Source organism: Podarcis vaucheri (assembly GCF_965113315.1).
Source record: "Podarcis vaucheri genome assembly, chromosome: 5".
Classification (NCBI taxonomy): Eukaryota; Metazoa; Chordata; class Lepidosauria; order Squamata; family Lacertidae; genus Podarcis; species Podarcis vaucheri.
The window spans coordinates 69372939-69388539 of NC_138763.1; the positions used below are offsets into that span (position 1 = coordinate 69372939).

At 40.3% G+C, this 15601-nt stretch overlaps 1 protein-coding gene across 12 annotated transcripts in view; it reads right to left on the reverse strand.

Annotated features, from left to right (window-relative positions):
- Positions 1 to 15601, reverse strand: part of PCDH15 (protocadherin related 15) — a 659401-nt gene that overhangs the window by 145667 nt on the left and 498133 nt on the right. For all 12 annotated transcript variants that reach the window (XM_082222007.1, XM_082222006.1, XM_082222001.1 and 9 more), the window contains 4 exons: positions 11521 to 11714; positions 8313 to 8445; positions 6177 to 6256; positions 1998 to 2091 (listed from right to left, as the gene is read on the reverse strand). In XM_082222007.1, coding sequence (XP_082078133.1) covers positions 1998 to 2091; positions 6177 to 6256; positions 8313 to 8445; positions 11521 to 11714 — 501 coding nt within the window. The remainder of the gene's footprint in view (positions 1 to 1997; positions 2092 to 6176; positions 6257 to 8312; positions 8446 to 11520; positions 11715 to 15601) is intronic.

Below are 15601 nucleotides of genomic sequence, written 5' to 3' on the forward strand. Positions count from 1 at the left end.
GAAAGTTCAACGAACAACAGGACAGAATCTAGCCTGTTGCTCATTGCTTACTTGACAAAATCCTTACTTGAGTTGTTTGGTATTCCAATCCCCACTCCCACCCATGTGGAGTATCTTCCCAAAGATAGAGGGAAAAAAAGACATCAAAATAATCTTCCTTATGGGCTTTCCACAGACAGGCACAGAAGAGGGGTTTGGTAGATTGGGAGAAAAAAATAACATTTCAAAGCTAAGGATGAAAGGTTTAGGTAAAGGATAGTGCCATTTGTCAGCCAGGAAGTTTTGCCCGAGGCTGGTTTGCCCAGGCATCCTTTACCAAGTGATGAATTCAACGTGTGATAAGACATCACAGATCTTACAGCATGGAAAGAGCTTTCACATTTTCTTACAATTGCATTCAGTAACAGGGTATAGGTAGAAGGAGTAATAGGGAATAGGTAGAACTCCATGTGGGGGCTGAAGGTCAGAAAACCATCTTGGCAGGCTGGGACAGAGGCACAGAGATGCCTTGGAAAGCCAGTGCTGCAGTGCTGGGGAAACAAGACCCCCTTGAATTGTGAATGCTGTAAACTCTGCATTCCCTCCCTTGAGGGACAGTCTCTGCCACATCTTAATTCCCTACAGAAGCATGACCCTGAGTGAGTGCATAGAACTCCCCTGGAATCTTGCTACTTCTCGGCAGAGATTGGGGTGGCATAGAACTTTTACAATATTACGCATGTGAGCCAGCCTGTAGTCTCCAAAGCGCAGAACGAAATGTTATGGCAGACACAAGCGTACTTTCAAAACAGCAGCACTGTGTGACATTATCATGCTGTAATCCTCCCTGGGTCCACCCCACTGGCTGCAGCTTTGTGAGATAGGGAAACATAATAACATGTATTGAGTATCCCTTGATTTTCAAGAGGAGAACAAGACACAACATTGCCATTTTTTTGTGGCAGTCCTCTGTCATTCATAATATATAATTCCTCTCTAAGCTTGCCTCCTTATGGACACTTGTATCTAAACACAGCACATGAATTTCACTGTTAAGAGAATAGTATCGGTTTACTAGCAACTCATTGCTCATAAATGATGTTCCTGGGACAGAAGGGCAGGTCCATTATTTAATTTTAGCACTATAAACACTACTGAAATCTTACATTATAAGCAACAGTTTAATTCCCCAAAATGATGCTTCATTTACAGTAGCAAGTATGAACTACAAGCACATTTCAGGTGGAAGAAGTGGAACCATGATCCAAAGAAAGACTACTATCCAGGATGTGTTGACAGCATTTAAGAGAAATGTAGTATTAGGCAGTAAATGGAAGATTACCTTTTAGTATTAAGAAAGATCACTTGTCACTAGCAGTCAATTGCATCATTATTGTTAACAAATAATGTAAGAAAGCAAAACTTCCTAACATCTCAACAGCTAACCTAATTTGTAAAAAAATGTTCTCTATACCATAGCTAGTGGAAGAAAACATTTGATATAGTTTTCCTTATGATTTGTCACACAACATTTTCAAAATGATTTCCCCAGTGCTAGGGGGGAAATTGAACCAACTATATCTGCCATGTGCAAAGTCTCTGTAGAGATTCTGGTAAAATGTTTTTATATGGCACAACAAGTATCTCAGGTTATGAGTGCAAAGGAAAATGTTCAAAAATGATATGTGAGAGACTTGGGCAGTGTCCTGGCCCCAGGGAGCTGGAACAGCCATAAGATGTCCCCCATGGGATGTCCCTCGCAGTGTGCAGTGTCTGTACTGGCCATAAAAAAAAAAACAATGGGAGGTCAGAGGATGTGACACAAATCATTTCAGTTGCAGCTCTATTTCCAAAACAGCACATTGGAGGCATTCACACAAAACCTCCCAACATAAAGGGGAATTACTGAGGGTTATAGACAGTTTAACAAAGACTTGCCCTGTTTTGGCTGTGCTGCTCTCAGTGCCCTGTTGTTTAGGTCTCAGAAACTTGTTTTTATATTTCTACAAGAAACTTACCCCATCTGGTCGGCCATCCGAGGCTGTAACAATCAAAATGTAGCGATCGGTGCTTTCTCTGTCTAAAGGCTTTCCTAAGGCTAGAAGTCCAGATCTAGCAATAAAACAAACATGTATGTTACATAAAAATATGGCTCCTAAAAATTGACAAGCACTATATATATTTATCTGCCGCTGGGTTGGTTGCATTAGTGAATACTTCTCATTGTGATCCAAAGCAAAGCAAAAAGTGATTTTTTAAAAAAACATCCAAGTTTTCCTCTGTAAAAACTGCAGACAAGTACTTTCTAGTTTGTTTTCACATTAAAAAATAAAACAAACCACAAACCGCTAAGTGCTAGGAATAGACCAAAACTATTCTCACGGAGGACGTTACAAGGCAAGTTTGTTTTTTTCATTAACTTCTGCTGATGCAGAAGATCAGAACTCTCAATTCAGGGACATCTTTATTATACCATTTTGAGTAAACTATATCCTTTCCTTATAGCTTACCTAATTTGGCAATATAAGCAGCAAAACAATTGTGGCTTTCACTCACAACCAGTCACAATAGAAATCTGAATTCATGACCAACTCTTCAGGCAAAAGGTTCACAGCAGACAATGGATGTGAACAATCCACTTTCTCTGTGCAGCTACATACTGAGTTATTTGTATTACTGGCTAGCAAACATTTCCACATGGTGCTATACGTGGAGAAAGGGTTTCCCTATTCCCATATTTCCATTTTGCTCAACCCCTATCTGCAGAAGATATGAGAAACTGGCACAGCTTGGGAAAACCGTAATTGGTTCTTTAAGAGCTATCTGACACTGATGTGCCATGCCACAATGGCCACTGGAGGTGGAGAGCATGCCCAGTTACCTCCAACTTCATTTTAGCTTTTAAAGGACACCCCTGGACATGGGATTGTATTTCAAGCCTCTCCGATCTGCTTGATCATTTGAGAAGTGATCGGTTGTGGCATCCAAATACTAGAATTAAGTATTTTGTTTTTCTCCATTCCTGTTTTGTATTCAATGGCTCCCATTATCCTAGGATCATCTGAGTTCAATGGAAGCAGAGACAAAGTGCGCTACATCAGTCAGTTCTACGGCATGTATATGCTGCAGCACCATTTCACCACCAAATTTCTTCCAATTCTAAAAGCTTGCATACATAACATGGACCTGCCCTTCTGTCCCAGGAACATCAAAGTGCAACGGAGTTGCCATTTGGGCTCCTACAACATGACAATACCACTCAACAGCTGCCATCTCCTAAAGGGAGCACTGGCCCTAGATTACCAACAGGGCATTTAAAAATTCTTTTATTCTGAAATCAGAAGAAACCCTTGAAATGAGAAGAGCAGTGCTGTGTTTATATTTTATTTCTATTTTTTGCTGTTAATTAGGTGCTAGTTAATTAATCAGTAACACAGTGGTACCTCAGTTTAAGAACAGTCCGGTTTATGAATGATTTGGCTTACAAACTCCACAAAACCGGAAATAAGTGTCTTCATTTGACAACTTTACCTCGGTGTAAGAATGGAATCTGAACGGTGGAAGGGCACTGGTGGTGGGAGGCCTCATTAGGGAAAGCGTGCCTCGGTTTAAGAATGGTTTTGGTTTAAGAATGGATTTCCGGAATGGATTAAGTTCGTAAACTGAGGTACCACTGTACCAGGGTTACAATATTAGACCTACAGGAGGACTAATCAGGGAAGGGCTGCTTGGTACTATCCTACCCCTACCTGGTCTGCTTTTCCTATCCAATAAGAATGGGTGGGTTTTTGTGGGGGTTTTTTTGTCCTGTAAGATACCTGCCTGCAGGTAAGGTGCTGATTGCAGTGTGGGGTATTGTTTGATTCCTGGCTGAGTAGATAGAGCTGGGGTCTGAGTGTGCCTCCAGAGCCTGCCTCACTATACACTCTGCCATAGGTCACCCTTGAAATGGCCACATCAAGGGGGTCCCATATACTGACTGATGATTTCCCCTTGCCCCACCCCATAGGCCAGGTACTGTGGGTGACAGACAGGCCTGTGACCCTTATCCAAGGTGATAGATTGTGCTCTCGCAAAGTTTGGTTTGGTAGGGTTTCTTCTGAGGGAGACAGAGGAAACAGAGTGTGATAGTGGTTATTACCTTTGGCCTGACAGTGCACAATGCTCCTACTACTAGGCCTTAGTATATCATCCATGAACTTAATTTCCCAGTTGCATGTAGTGATGGCATATGATGGTGCTACAATGTGCCCCCAATATCAGTGGTAGTGGGCAGGCGAAGGTGCAGTTGGAACGGAGGGGCTGAGCATGATATCAGGGAAGACCTAGATGTTTAGCTCCTGTTCCTGATTTTAGCCCTGCCACTTCTCTGGTAGCTTTTCAGCACCTGCTTCAAACATTTTTGTTCAGTCAAGCCCCTTCATGCTTTACTGCCTTACTGATTTCTTTAAAGTTTTTAATGACTTGTTTTGATTGGCATTAAAATTATTTCATGTAAAATATAAACAAAACACTTAGAGGTTTCATTACAATCAAGTTGTTTAGAGATTTTGTTAAATAAATAAAATGGATTAAGTAGTTATGTTGGTTCATATCAGAAATGGAGTACTTCTGTTTTCTTACAGCTCACTAGAGAGAACCTGTCAAAATATTATACTGCATGTTCTGAACATGGATGCTCTGCAGAGCATCTCTGCTATACTTGCTTCTAGGGACTGCATGAATAACTACTGTATATATTCAAATGCAAATATTGCCCATTACTTTCATTGGAATAACCTGGAAATATGAATGCCTTTTGTAACTTTTAATGAGTGCACACAGAAAAGCATATTATAAAGTAGTGCTAGCTGGAAGTTAGTTGGCCCAGACATTTTGATAGAGGGGTGGAGAGGGGGTGGCATTTTGGTTAAATTTTCTGAAGTTGCAGAGAGAGAAATTTCTAGCGTTTTTCAGGGAAAGAGTTTCCCATTATAGATATAAGACAGAAAGCTACAGTCACTCATTTTTAAAATATCTAGTAAAAAAAATAAGCTGGCCATGGAGGCAGACATCTTTCCTTTTGTAAAGGAAGTCAAAAACAAAATACCCCTGGGTAATTCCTACTGGACTATTTTATCAATGAGAAATGCTGTCAGGATGCTACTGCTTAGAGCAGCTCCTTTATCTCTCGAATAAATCTTTTTTGCCAGTCAAGTGAGAGGCGTTTTCAGCCCAGTCTCATTCAAAAGTAGATGCTGCCCTCAACTTTTGATAGTTTATGCATTTGCAAACCTCCAGCTACCAGGTGCAACAGTTTCCACAGCCAGACCCCAATATATATATATATTTTCCCCTACAACGGAAAGTAAATTGCATAGAAATAACAGAAAACAGGTTCAGGATAATAATTTGCAGTGGCAGAAGCATACCATCAACCTGAGGAGTGGAAAAGTTCCTAGATTATTGCAGCACCCTCTGTTTTTAGAATGTTGCTTATACCCGCATTCACACTGGTGAACAAATGTCTTAGTACATGAGCTTTGAGAACATAATGATAAGACTCTTGCTTGCTCTTTTCCTAATTTCTGAGAGGGAAAAACCTTCCCTCGATATATCCTTCTTTCTCCATTTACTGCAATTAATATTAAAGCAAATAATAGCTTTGCAAATGACAGGCCCTTAAAGGAAAGGTTTTCACTATTTCTGGTACATATGCTTTCAGTGTTCCAGGGCTTTTCTTTTCACTAATTAAGGTGGCATCCATTTAGGAAGAATGCTAAAAGCTTTCTGAGTTAGTAATGCCTGGAATGTCTGGTGCTGAATTCAGACAATGGGCCCAAAAGGTCTTCCTTTTCATTACAGTACATTTCATTTTTCCATACAAGAAATGGTAAGTAAAAAAAAAAAAAAAAAAAAGTCGCTGTCATTAGGAGAAACCTGGCAAGTCTAAGGCTTCTAATTAATCCCAGGTCACTCATATAATGGAAGTTTCCATCTCAGTGGGTTTTACCTAGTCAAACATTTAAAATAAATAAATGGTCTCGGGTGTACAATTTCAAAGTTCAGTACCATTCACAGAGCTCCCATTAGTGTCTGAGAGCTCAACTTCAAACAGCTGAATACCTCCGATTAGAAGCTGTGTTATTTGCACACAATCTGCATATTCATTTGGGCTGGGAAGTTGAAAATTCAGCCATAAGGGTTATTCTACTTACGTTCGAGAAAGGTTAAATACTTGCTGAGGATCTCCATTCTGTATGACGTATGTGATGGGGTCACCCTCTCGATCAGTTGCCTTCAGAAGAACAACAGAGAAAAAGTGACATGTTACAGATTGCAAAGGCTTCTTTTTTATTAGGAATTTTTAAAAAAAAAACAAAAACAAAGAACAAATCCTGAGTAGTGATGGGCAACACATTTTAAATGCTAATCAACTCATTCATAACAATTAAACATTTGACAGCTTAAACTCTAGATCAACTTATTGCATGTGTTTGTCCCCCTCTAGAGAGTGTCTGCATTTTGGCTTCATGGAGAGTGTGCTCTCATAAGCATGGTAATTGCTTATTGGAATTTCAGGAAATTAGAGTATTTGCATACTTAAGCTTTAATCAACAATGACTGACAGAACGAGAGGTAATAAAGAGGTTTTCGGCGGGCAGTAAATTCTCCAGCTAATTTTCAAAATAACTCAGTAGGGATTATTTATTACTGCATTCCTTAAAACAAATATGATAGCTCCATTTAAATATTGCACCTATTTGGGCCCTTCTTAAAATATGCAGTATTAAAAATTATACTGGACAATAATCAGTTTGAAAAGAATGAAGAGATTATTAGACAATAACATTAATAAAACAGATCCAGGTGGTATTGAAGACTGATTTTCTAGATGCATTTCAATTAGGGTTTTGGCCTGTCTTTGGCACAGAAAAAGCCCTGGTTGCCTTATATAATTACCTCTGCTGGGAGAGAGACAGGGCAATACGTCCCTGTTAATCCTCCCTGACCTCTCAGCATCTTTCAATACCATCAACCACTATACCCTCTTGGAGAGGCTATCTGAAGGGGGGGCAGCACTGCTTTGCAGTAGTTCCAGTCCTATTTGGATGGTCATTTTCAGCAGGTGATACTGGGGGACTGTTTTTCAGCACAACTGAGCCTTCACTGTGGGATTCCTCAGGGCAGAGGAAGTTGTATCTGATTTAAGAATATAATACACAATCCAGTTCTGAAGTTAAGCATGTGCTTAACTATCACCCTTTTAAATCAATGGGATAGAGCAGTGCTTAACTTTGGATGTATTTCTAAGTATAAAAAAGAAATGTTTTGGTTCCACAGTTGTTTAAAAACAACAACAAATAAATAAGAACACAGTGGTTCTCCTCAACCCCCAAATGTCCAAACTTATTTTTTAATTTCAGGTGTCAAATCTCTGTAAAATTATAAATGTACACCTCATACGTATTACTTTTATGGAGCAGGAAGCTTAAAAACACTGTGTAACATTATCTACTATTGCATACGTATTAACATTTCACACCTTTAAACAGCTGCAAATGAAGATCCTAAACATCTGTATGACAAAAGCTGCTATGTTGAATGAATGAATTTCATTGAAGACAAATTAGAGCAAGAATTTTCAGAAGTTTAGCAAGGATTCCTCAATGAAAAAATATCTATAATGATGGGCAAACTACTCTAAAAGTCCACTAGTCCATCGCTGTTGTCTGCTACAAAATGGAGCCAAAGGAGACTGGCTATGTTTCAGGAGACACTTTCAAATCCATGATGGGCAACAATGTGATCCAAGAAGCCCAACCAACACTTTACGTGAAGTGAACATGCACCTCAGAAGTGTCTGAGATGTACATACAGAGGTTTCTCAGCAGGCAAACCAATAAGGAAAGGGTTAAATGGCAGCAGAAAACCCATACTATAGAGCAGGGTCCCAAACTGGGTCTCCAGCTGTTTTCGGACTACAATTCCCATCATTCCTGACCACTGGTCCTGCTAGCTAGGAGTGATGGGAATCATAGTCCAAAAACAACTGGAGACTCAAGTTTGGGAAACCCATGTTATAAAGCAATGATGGAGAACTTGTGACCCTGCAGCCATTGTTGGAGTACAACTCCCATCAACCCTAACCATTGGCTGCATTGTCTGGGGCTGATGGGAGTTGAAGACCATCACTTGTAGGGCCACAGATTCACTACGCCCCCCCCCCCTGTGCTATAAAGTAATATTTGTCCAGAACAGACCCTGAAAACAGCAAAAGTAGCTAGGATCAAGACCATCACATCCATAAGCAGAAAGAGTTCTGTAAATGCTTACATTGAAGCATTCTGTACCTGCAAATTAAGCAAAATGGCACCAATTCTCATGGCCTCACTAAGTTCAAGACTGTACATCTGCTGGGGAAAGCGGGGTGGGCTCTGATTATTTGGAGGAAGAACCTCAATGTAAACAGTAGTGATGGAGCTCCTGCAAAGACAATGGAACAAACAAAACCCAGTCAAAATCTTTATTATTATGATTATTATTATTGGATTTTTTTTACACCACACTGCACACTTTGGTAATAAGCACTCAACATTTCTTCTGAACCTTTGTGTTACATCCCTGCAATTCTTTGCATGTGACACAAGGTGTTAACAGGGCAGAAAGATTAGTGTTTAATTACATTTTAATTATTGTATTTTCTATGTTTTTAGCTTGCTCTGCTTTATCTGTGTAAGCTACCCTGAGTCGTGGACTAGGAAAAAGGAAGGCTAAAAATAATTTTAATCATAATCATTATAAAGAATATTCAAAAATTATTTCCTTTTTATACTGGTCACTTTAGTTGATTTCACTTCATGGTTTTTCTTTCCTTTTTTCTTTTGGGTGGGGTGAATAAACATCTAACTGATCTAAAGGATTAAAAAAGTAAAGGGACCCCTGACCATTAGGTCCAGTCATAACCGACTCTGGGGTTGCGGCGCTCATCTCACTTTATTGGCCGAGGGAGCCTGCGTACAGCTTCCAGGTCATGTGGCCAGCATGACTAAGCTGCTTCTGGTGAACCAGAGCAGTGCACAGAAACGCCGTTTACCTTCCCGCTGGAGCGGTACCTATTTATCTGCTTGCACTTTGACGTGCTTTCAAACTGCTAGGTGGGCAGGAGCAGGGACCAAGCAACGGGAGCTCACCCCGTCACGGGGATTTGAACTGCTGACCTTCTGATCAGCAAGTCCTAGGCTCTGTGGTTTAACCCACAGCGCCATCCACGTCCCTATAGATCTAAAGGATTAAGAAGCTATTAATTATGCATAAATAAATAGGCTATTTAGATCTCTGGAGTGATAGGGAGAAAAAAGGTGACTTGAAAATTCCTTTCATTTGACCAACTTGGTGGAAACACTTTTGTTTTGTTTTTAAAGAAAACCATGAATATTTTCTTAAGGCTAGAAAAGAATAGTATGGGTGACACAATGCCTTAGAGTGCTGTGCTGAATATTGAAATTTGCTTCTTAAATGGCATCAACAAAAAACAAAACAGATAAAATATAGTCTTATAAACGCAAGGATGGAAAAAGTAAAGCCTGAAGGACGTGTGTACCACACTCAGTGAATTTGTCATAGTCTATGAATTTATTATAGAACCCGGAGGGCAATGACTTTCATTTAAATCTTCTGACCCTTGCATTTGCAAAGATACATTAGAAAATGTGATGGCAACAATATTAAATGACTGGGAACAGCAGCAACAACAACATCAAAATAAGCTAAGAGTTAAAAGTTTAAATGCCTGTGGATTTTGAGCCTATATACCACAATTTTCCAATGATAATGCAGAGTTCTTCACATTTAAATGCAACTGTAGGTCTGAACAGATGGTAGCTTTCAGCAAATACTGTATACTAAACACATGGACGGGGAAATGGGCCTGCACTTGTGAGTCCCATTCCCTATGTCCACCGGCTCTGCCACCAACGTTAACACATTCAGTGGACCACCAGAAAGGATAGCCTATGTATATATACTTGTACGTGCCGCAGTTCTCCACCCAATCAGGTCAATGGCTTACGTATCTTGGCTCTCCTTTCTGGTGGCTGTTGAAGGTGGTGACATCCACAGTCCTACTCCTACCTCCACCCATATGCCATACAGGACTAATGACCAAACATCCCCACAGTTGCAATTAAGGAGTGAAGACGTTCTCCATAGGGTGAATAATTTGGTTTTGCCCACTTAGGGGCTATTTTGGTGATATTTCACCTCTATGCCTGATGGTATTTAGAATGGTTCTTTGTCTCACCTGGTTCTTCCCATCCTTCTCCCTAAATATGAAAGGTAACATTCAAACCAGGAGAAGAGAAAGTCTCTCTCCTGCCTCTCGCACTGCATGGAGAGGTGAAGGGCGGAAGCGAAGTGTCACCCAAATAGGACATGGAAAGGTTTAGGAGTATCTGTTTTAGTCTGTTGTGTTTTATTTTTATTTGTCTTACAACTGAGTGGCCAAACTTCCTTAACTGGTCTCTATTTGTTTCTCCAGCTTTGCTTTTCTGAACTTCTGTGGTGCTAAGATGTGGCCAATTTATATCTTTTTGCCAACACAGTGGTAACCTTGGCATATACATTCCCAGAAACATGTAATACACATTCCAGAATCTGACCTCACTTAAAATACACACATTGCCCAGTTATGTGTAATGTCTCCCCTCAGGTACATACGCTGTCACATATAAGGTGGGGAAACACCTGCAAATTATGACATGCAAATCAGGCTGAAGGCCCCTCAGCTATTCTAATCAAACCCGAAGTGTTCTGTGAGTTAAAATCAACCTTTGTTTTGTTTTGCTTCTGCCAAGTTGGTATGAGAAAATCGTCTCTTTCTACTCTACGCTTCCCAGATCTAACAAGTAGGAGATTAGAAACTGAATGACTTTGCTAGTGCAAATGTAGGTTTCCATGGAGTGTATTTCATTGCTTGTCCGGTGTTTGCACAGCTTGCAATTTGTGCTCCAAATTGAGCTGAGGCACACTATAAGATTGTATCATCTGGATAAAAGGTTACCTCCAGCTCAGCGATCCTTTCATTCCAGGACATTTGGAGATACTACCTTTGCATGATAGTTGGCAATTTACAGAACAGACAACTACTTTTGCCTTCATTGCTTTGCTTTCTCTCCTCTTTTCTCTCATTCTCACTTTCTTAAACAAGCACAAACTACAAATATGGATGGAGAAAACTTAACATACTAGAATTTACTATAATAATGCTACTGCTACTACTAATGCTACTACTACTAATGCCCAATCAACATATTACGGTGCATATATCTGTGTGCCGGATATATACTAATTTCATGAATGAGCCACAACAGTTCAGATATAAAGGCTTCTTTTGAATAGGATGCTTAGCAAACAACCGACTGACGTGCCTTTTCTAAAGAAACCAAATCACGGGCCTCATGTTTCTTTGATGACTGATCCTTTACACCTTCTACTCATTATAGTGCAGAAAGGTTAATTTCTCAGCTATGGCGAAAAATATTTAATTATAATATTAATTACCTTCTCTGTGCAAGAGGAGCACTGTCAGATGCTTTGACAGTGAGGGCATAGGAACGTCCTACCACCAATTCAATTCCTGGAGCAATAGTGATAAGGCCCGTTTGATCATTGATCACAAAGTCTCCCGGATCTCCGGCCAGGATTTCATATGTGATCCGCCCATTTGAACCTTCATCGGCATCCATGGCAGTGAGCTGCAATTGAAAATTAGAATTTAATTTTTGTTTCCCCTTAGGGTTGCTGCTTGAATGACAGGAAACCCAATTTCAATTGCTGTCAAAATAAAGAGATTATTTTCTGTGTGAGGCATCAAACAATCATGAATGAAATATGGACACCCTGTGATATAGGATGAAGCAGAAACTACATTATAGAATGCATGAACAGCAGCAGCAGCAGGTCACTTAACCCAAGATGTTCCAGAGCATCTTCGGGTGCCGGTGTGGTGGACCTGAGACACTTCCCTGACCTCCTGGCAGGAAAGTTGCTGCTACTTAGTGAGAGTGACAGGGGGGTGAGTGAGGCAGCAGGGAGGGTAGAGGGGTGCAGGAGCAGGAGGGCCAAATTAGCTCCACGGGTGCATTTGCACTACACTGACCTTTCCCCTCCCAGAAACAGCTGGGAGGTCATCTGCTGGAAGGTCATGCAAGAACCTCCATCCCTCCACACAGTCCACTATTGTTGTACACCTATCTCTAAAATTGTGCAGAAGGGAGTCAGTTTCACCCTTCTCTTCCACTTCTGAGCCTCCCTAATTTCAGTTCTGAACCAGACAGAGACATGACACCTACAAAAATACTGATCTATCAGGCTGCATACTGATGTACTTGGAAATAGAAAGGCTGTTTGCTGACAGCGAGATGTGCTTTCACCTGCCTTTATTCCTGAATTGAGACATATATACAGCATATCAATCTATTCCTGACGGCTTCTTTCTGAACACTCCTCATGCTTCATGCAGGATGTCTGCTTTTTATTTCATTTTCAAAGCAACTGGTATAATTATCAAATTACAGATGTGCTTGGAAGGCACTTTTTAAAAACACCCCCCTTAAAACACACACACACACACACTCCTTCAACAAAGCACGGGGAAAGGAGGTGGCCCCATAACTAATACAATGATTGTTAGCATTATTCACAGGCCTGGTGAGAAGGGTAGGTGGCTTTATGACTGACACAGAAGCTGGCCAATAAGTCCTCCTTTTCAAATAATAAAGATGGCTTTCTCCTAAGCCCACTTTGAGTAAGAAGACTGTATGTATGACACGACTTGTTGAGTTTGGTTCCAAACTGGGCTCTTCAGTTCACGTTTGTCTGTCTGTTTGTTCCTATCATAACCAGCTTCTTGAAAAACTATTACATAATCCCATTTACTTAGATCTCCGATAGGTATTTCTACATACTAGCCAAGTGTACAAGGTTTAGTGAGCCCCACATTGTGCAGCCACCGCCTTTTCCTTGCAGATACAGTGGTGCCCCGCAAGATGAATGCCTCGCAAGACGGAAAACCCGCTAGATGAAAGGGTTTTCCGTTTTGAGCTGCTTCGCAAGACGATTTTCCCTATGGGCTTGCTTTGCAAGACGAAAACGTCTTGCAAGTGTTCCGATTTTTTCCGCTCCCCCCCTTTTTCTAAGCCGCTAAGCGCCTTTTAGCCACTAATCCACTAATCCTTTAATAGCCGCTAAGCCTTTAATAACCGCTAAATCGCTAGTAGCGCTAATCCGCTAATCCGCTAATAGGGTTGCTTCGCAAGACGAAAAAACCGCTAGACGAAGAGACTCGCGGAACGGATTAATTTCGTCTTGCGAGGCACCACTGTAACACAGGAAGGGAGAGACACACAGCCCCTTCGTGCACTGAATGTAAGCAGTACAATGTAACCCCCCCCCACACAACAACCCTGTGAGGTAGGTTTGGTTGACTGGTTCAGAGTCACTCAGTTGGCTTAATGGATGAATGGTGATTTGATGCCTGGTCTCACAGGCACTCTAAAACACTACACCACACTGGCTACTTTAAAGCTATCCAAGTTGATGGACATCACATATTGTGGTGAAAAATCCCACAGCTTAACTACATAATTGTATCGCACCATTAGAACAGATTTTTACCATTTGAATAGATCCGCAGAGTGTTAAAGCACTGAACTCAACTATTTGTTTCATTTTTATTGCTGAAAAGGAAATCTCTCAATTCATATATTCCTTTAATCATTTAGAAATTTCCCTGCAAAACTGCTCATAGTTGTTGACCTCATAAACGAATGTCCCTAATAAAGGTTGATGACAGCTTTAAAAAGTGTTATAATAACCTTCTCTAGATCAGCAGTAAAGGGGTTGGGGAAAAGATAAATAAGAGCTTCACACAAAATGCAAGTCCTAACCATTTAATTACATACTTGGAGCCCAGCCAAGTTTTAGTGCGACAACACGAAAAGGGAAACTGGTAGAATACACAAATACATAAATTAACAAGGTTAATTAAATTTACAAATGAAGGTGCTTTGAAATGCTAAGTCATCTGAATAACATTTTGGGGGCAAAAAGATGCCTGAAAGGGAGAATTAAAGTCAAAGAACTGTCACAGCACTCTATGATTTTGGAAATTCAAATTGCAGGTGGTTTTGGCTGATAGACTCCATAGTTTAGGTGTTTTGGGATGGGGGTATTAACATCTAAAATAGACTGAAAAAGGGATCCATCCTGCTCTTCCTGTATATCTTCTTCATGCAGTAGCAGCAATTTTGTTCCATTTAAAATGTGCAGTGCTCACAAGCTGACAATGATAAATATGTTCTGTTAATGCTGAGGCAAAGACGTGATTCTCATTATGCAAATAGGAAGCTATAAGAAACCTTCATAGCATTGTGCCTTAACAATGCCATGTTGCTTTATTGGGATGCCAGTTCTGATCTGTTGCAATCATTTTGAACAAGGATTAGTTTACTGGGACAAAACCCTTTTCAACCAGTGATGTTTTCCACCAGTATTTGGAAAAGCTAATAAGACACTCTGACTCCAGTCTGTCATGAACTAAAAGTTCAGGCAAATTGGTCTGACTCCCAAATGCCTAATGTGATTACTTCCTGCTGATCTAAACTGAAACCTGCAGTTGTCGTGTTCCAAAAGGCTTTGCCTTCCAACCACCACCACACATGGAAATAGTGTTCCAGGCAAATAAACCCACTTCCCCAAAGTCATACACAATTAACATAAATTTATTCCAGCTACTTCTACAGTGTTATGAAAATTACCATGTGGCACTGCAGCTGACACCTCTGGATTAATAAGCAAAACTCAGCCAGCCCACTGAATATGGGAGTTTTGTTTGCTCTCAGCCTCAGCAATGTAATCCATTTACCAAGAGCTACAGTTTAAAAAGCTGGATATGAAAGTTTGGGGAAATGACATTGAATGTTCCATGGAGGTGTGTCACCAGATAGTCACATCAAGTAATTATAACCAAATCTTGAAAAAAAGCTACATTTGTGCATAATAATTCAGTTTTTAGCCTATTCCCTCCCAGCTAGTCATTTCTAACTTTGATTCATAAAAAATCATCCTTAGCCACAAGCATTTTTTTTTTAAAAAAGCACTGAGAGATCTTTAAGCACTACAAAAACAATTCCCGAATGAACGTTATACACAGATGCAACTCTTTCCCCACACTTGGAAAATAACTTCTAGCATGACTATTGCATATCTCCTTCACAGATTTGCTTTCGGAAAATGTAAGTACATAAGAGAAAGGCAAATTCTACCTGACATTGTTTTGGTGTCTTCCATTTCATTTTTTTCCCATCTGCATGCTGACCATAGACCTGATGTCTATAATTAACAGTGGTACCTCGGTTTAAGAACAGTCCTATTTACAAATTATTCGGTTTACGAACTCTGCAAAACCAGAAGTAGTGTCCTAGTTTGAGAACTTTACCTTGGTCTAAGAACAGAATCATTTTTTAAAAAATAAAAAAATGGATGTAAAGAAGGAGGTGGTGTGAAACAAGGGTAGAAAAGTCAGAGGAGTTGTGGCAGAAAATCAGATACATCCAAGGACATATGAGGTGGCAGGGAAGTA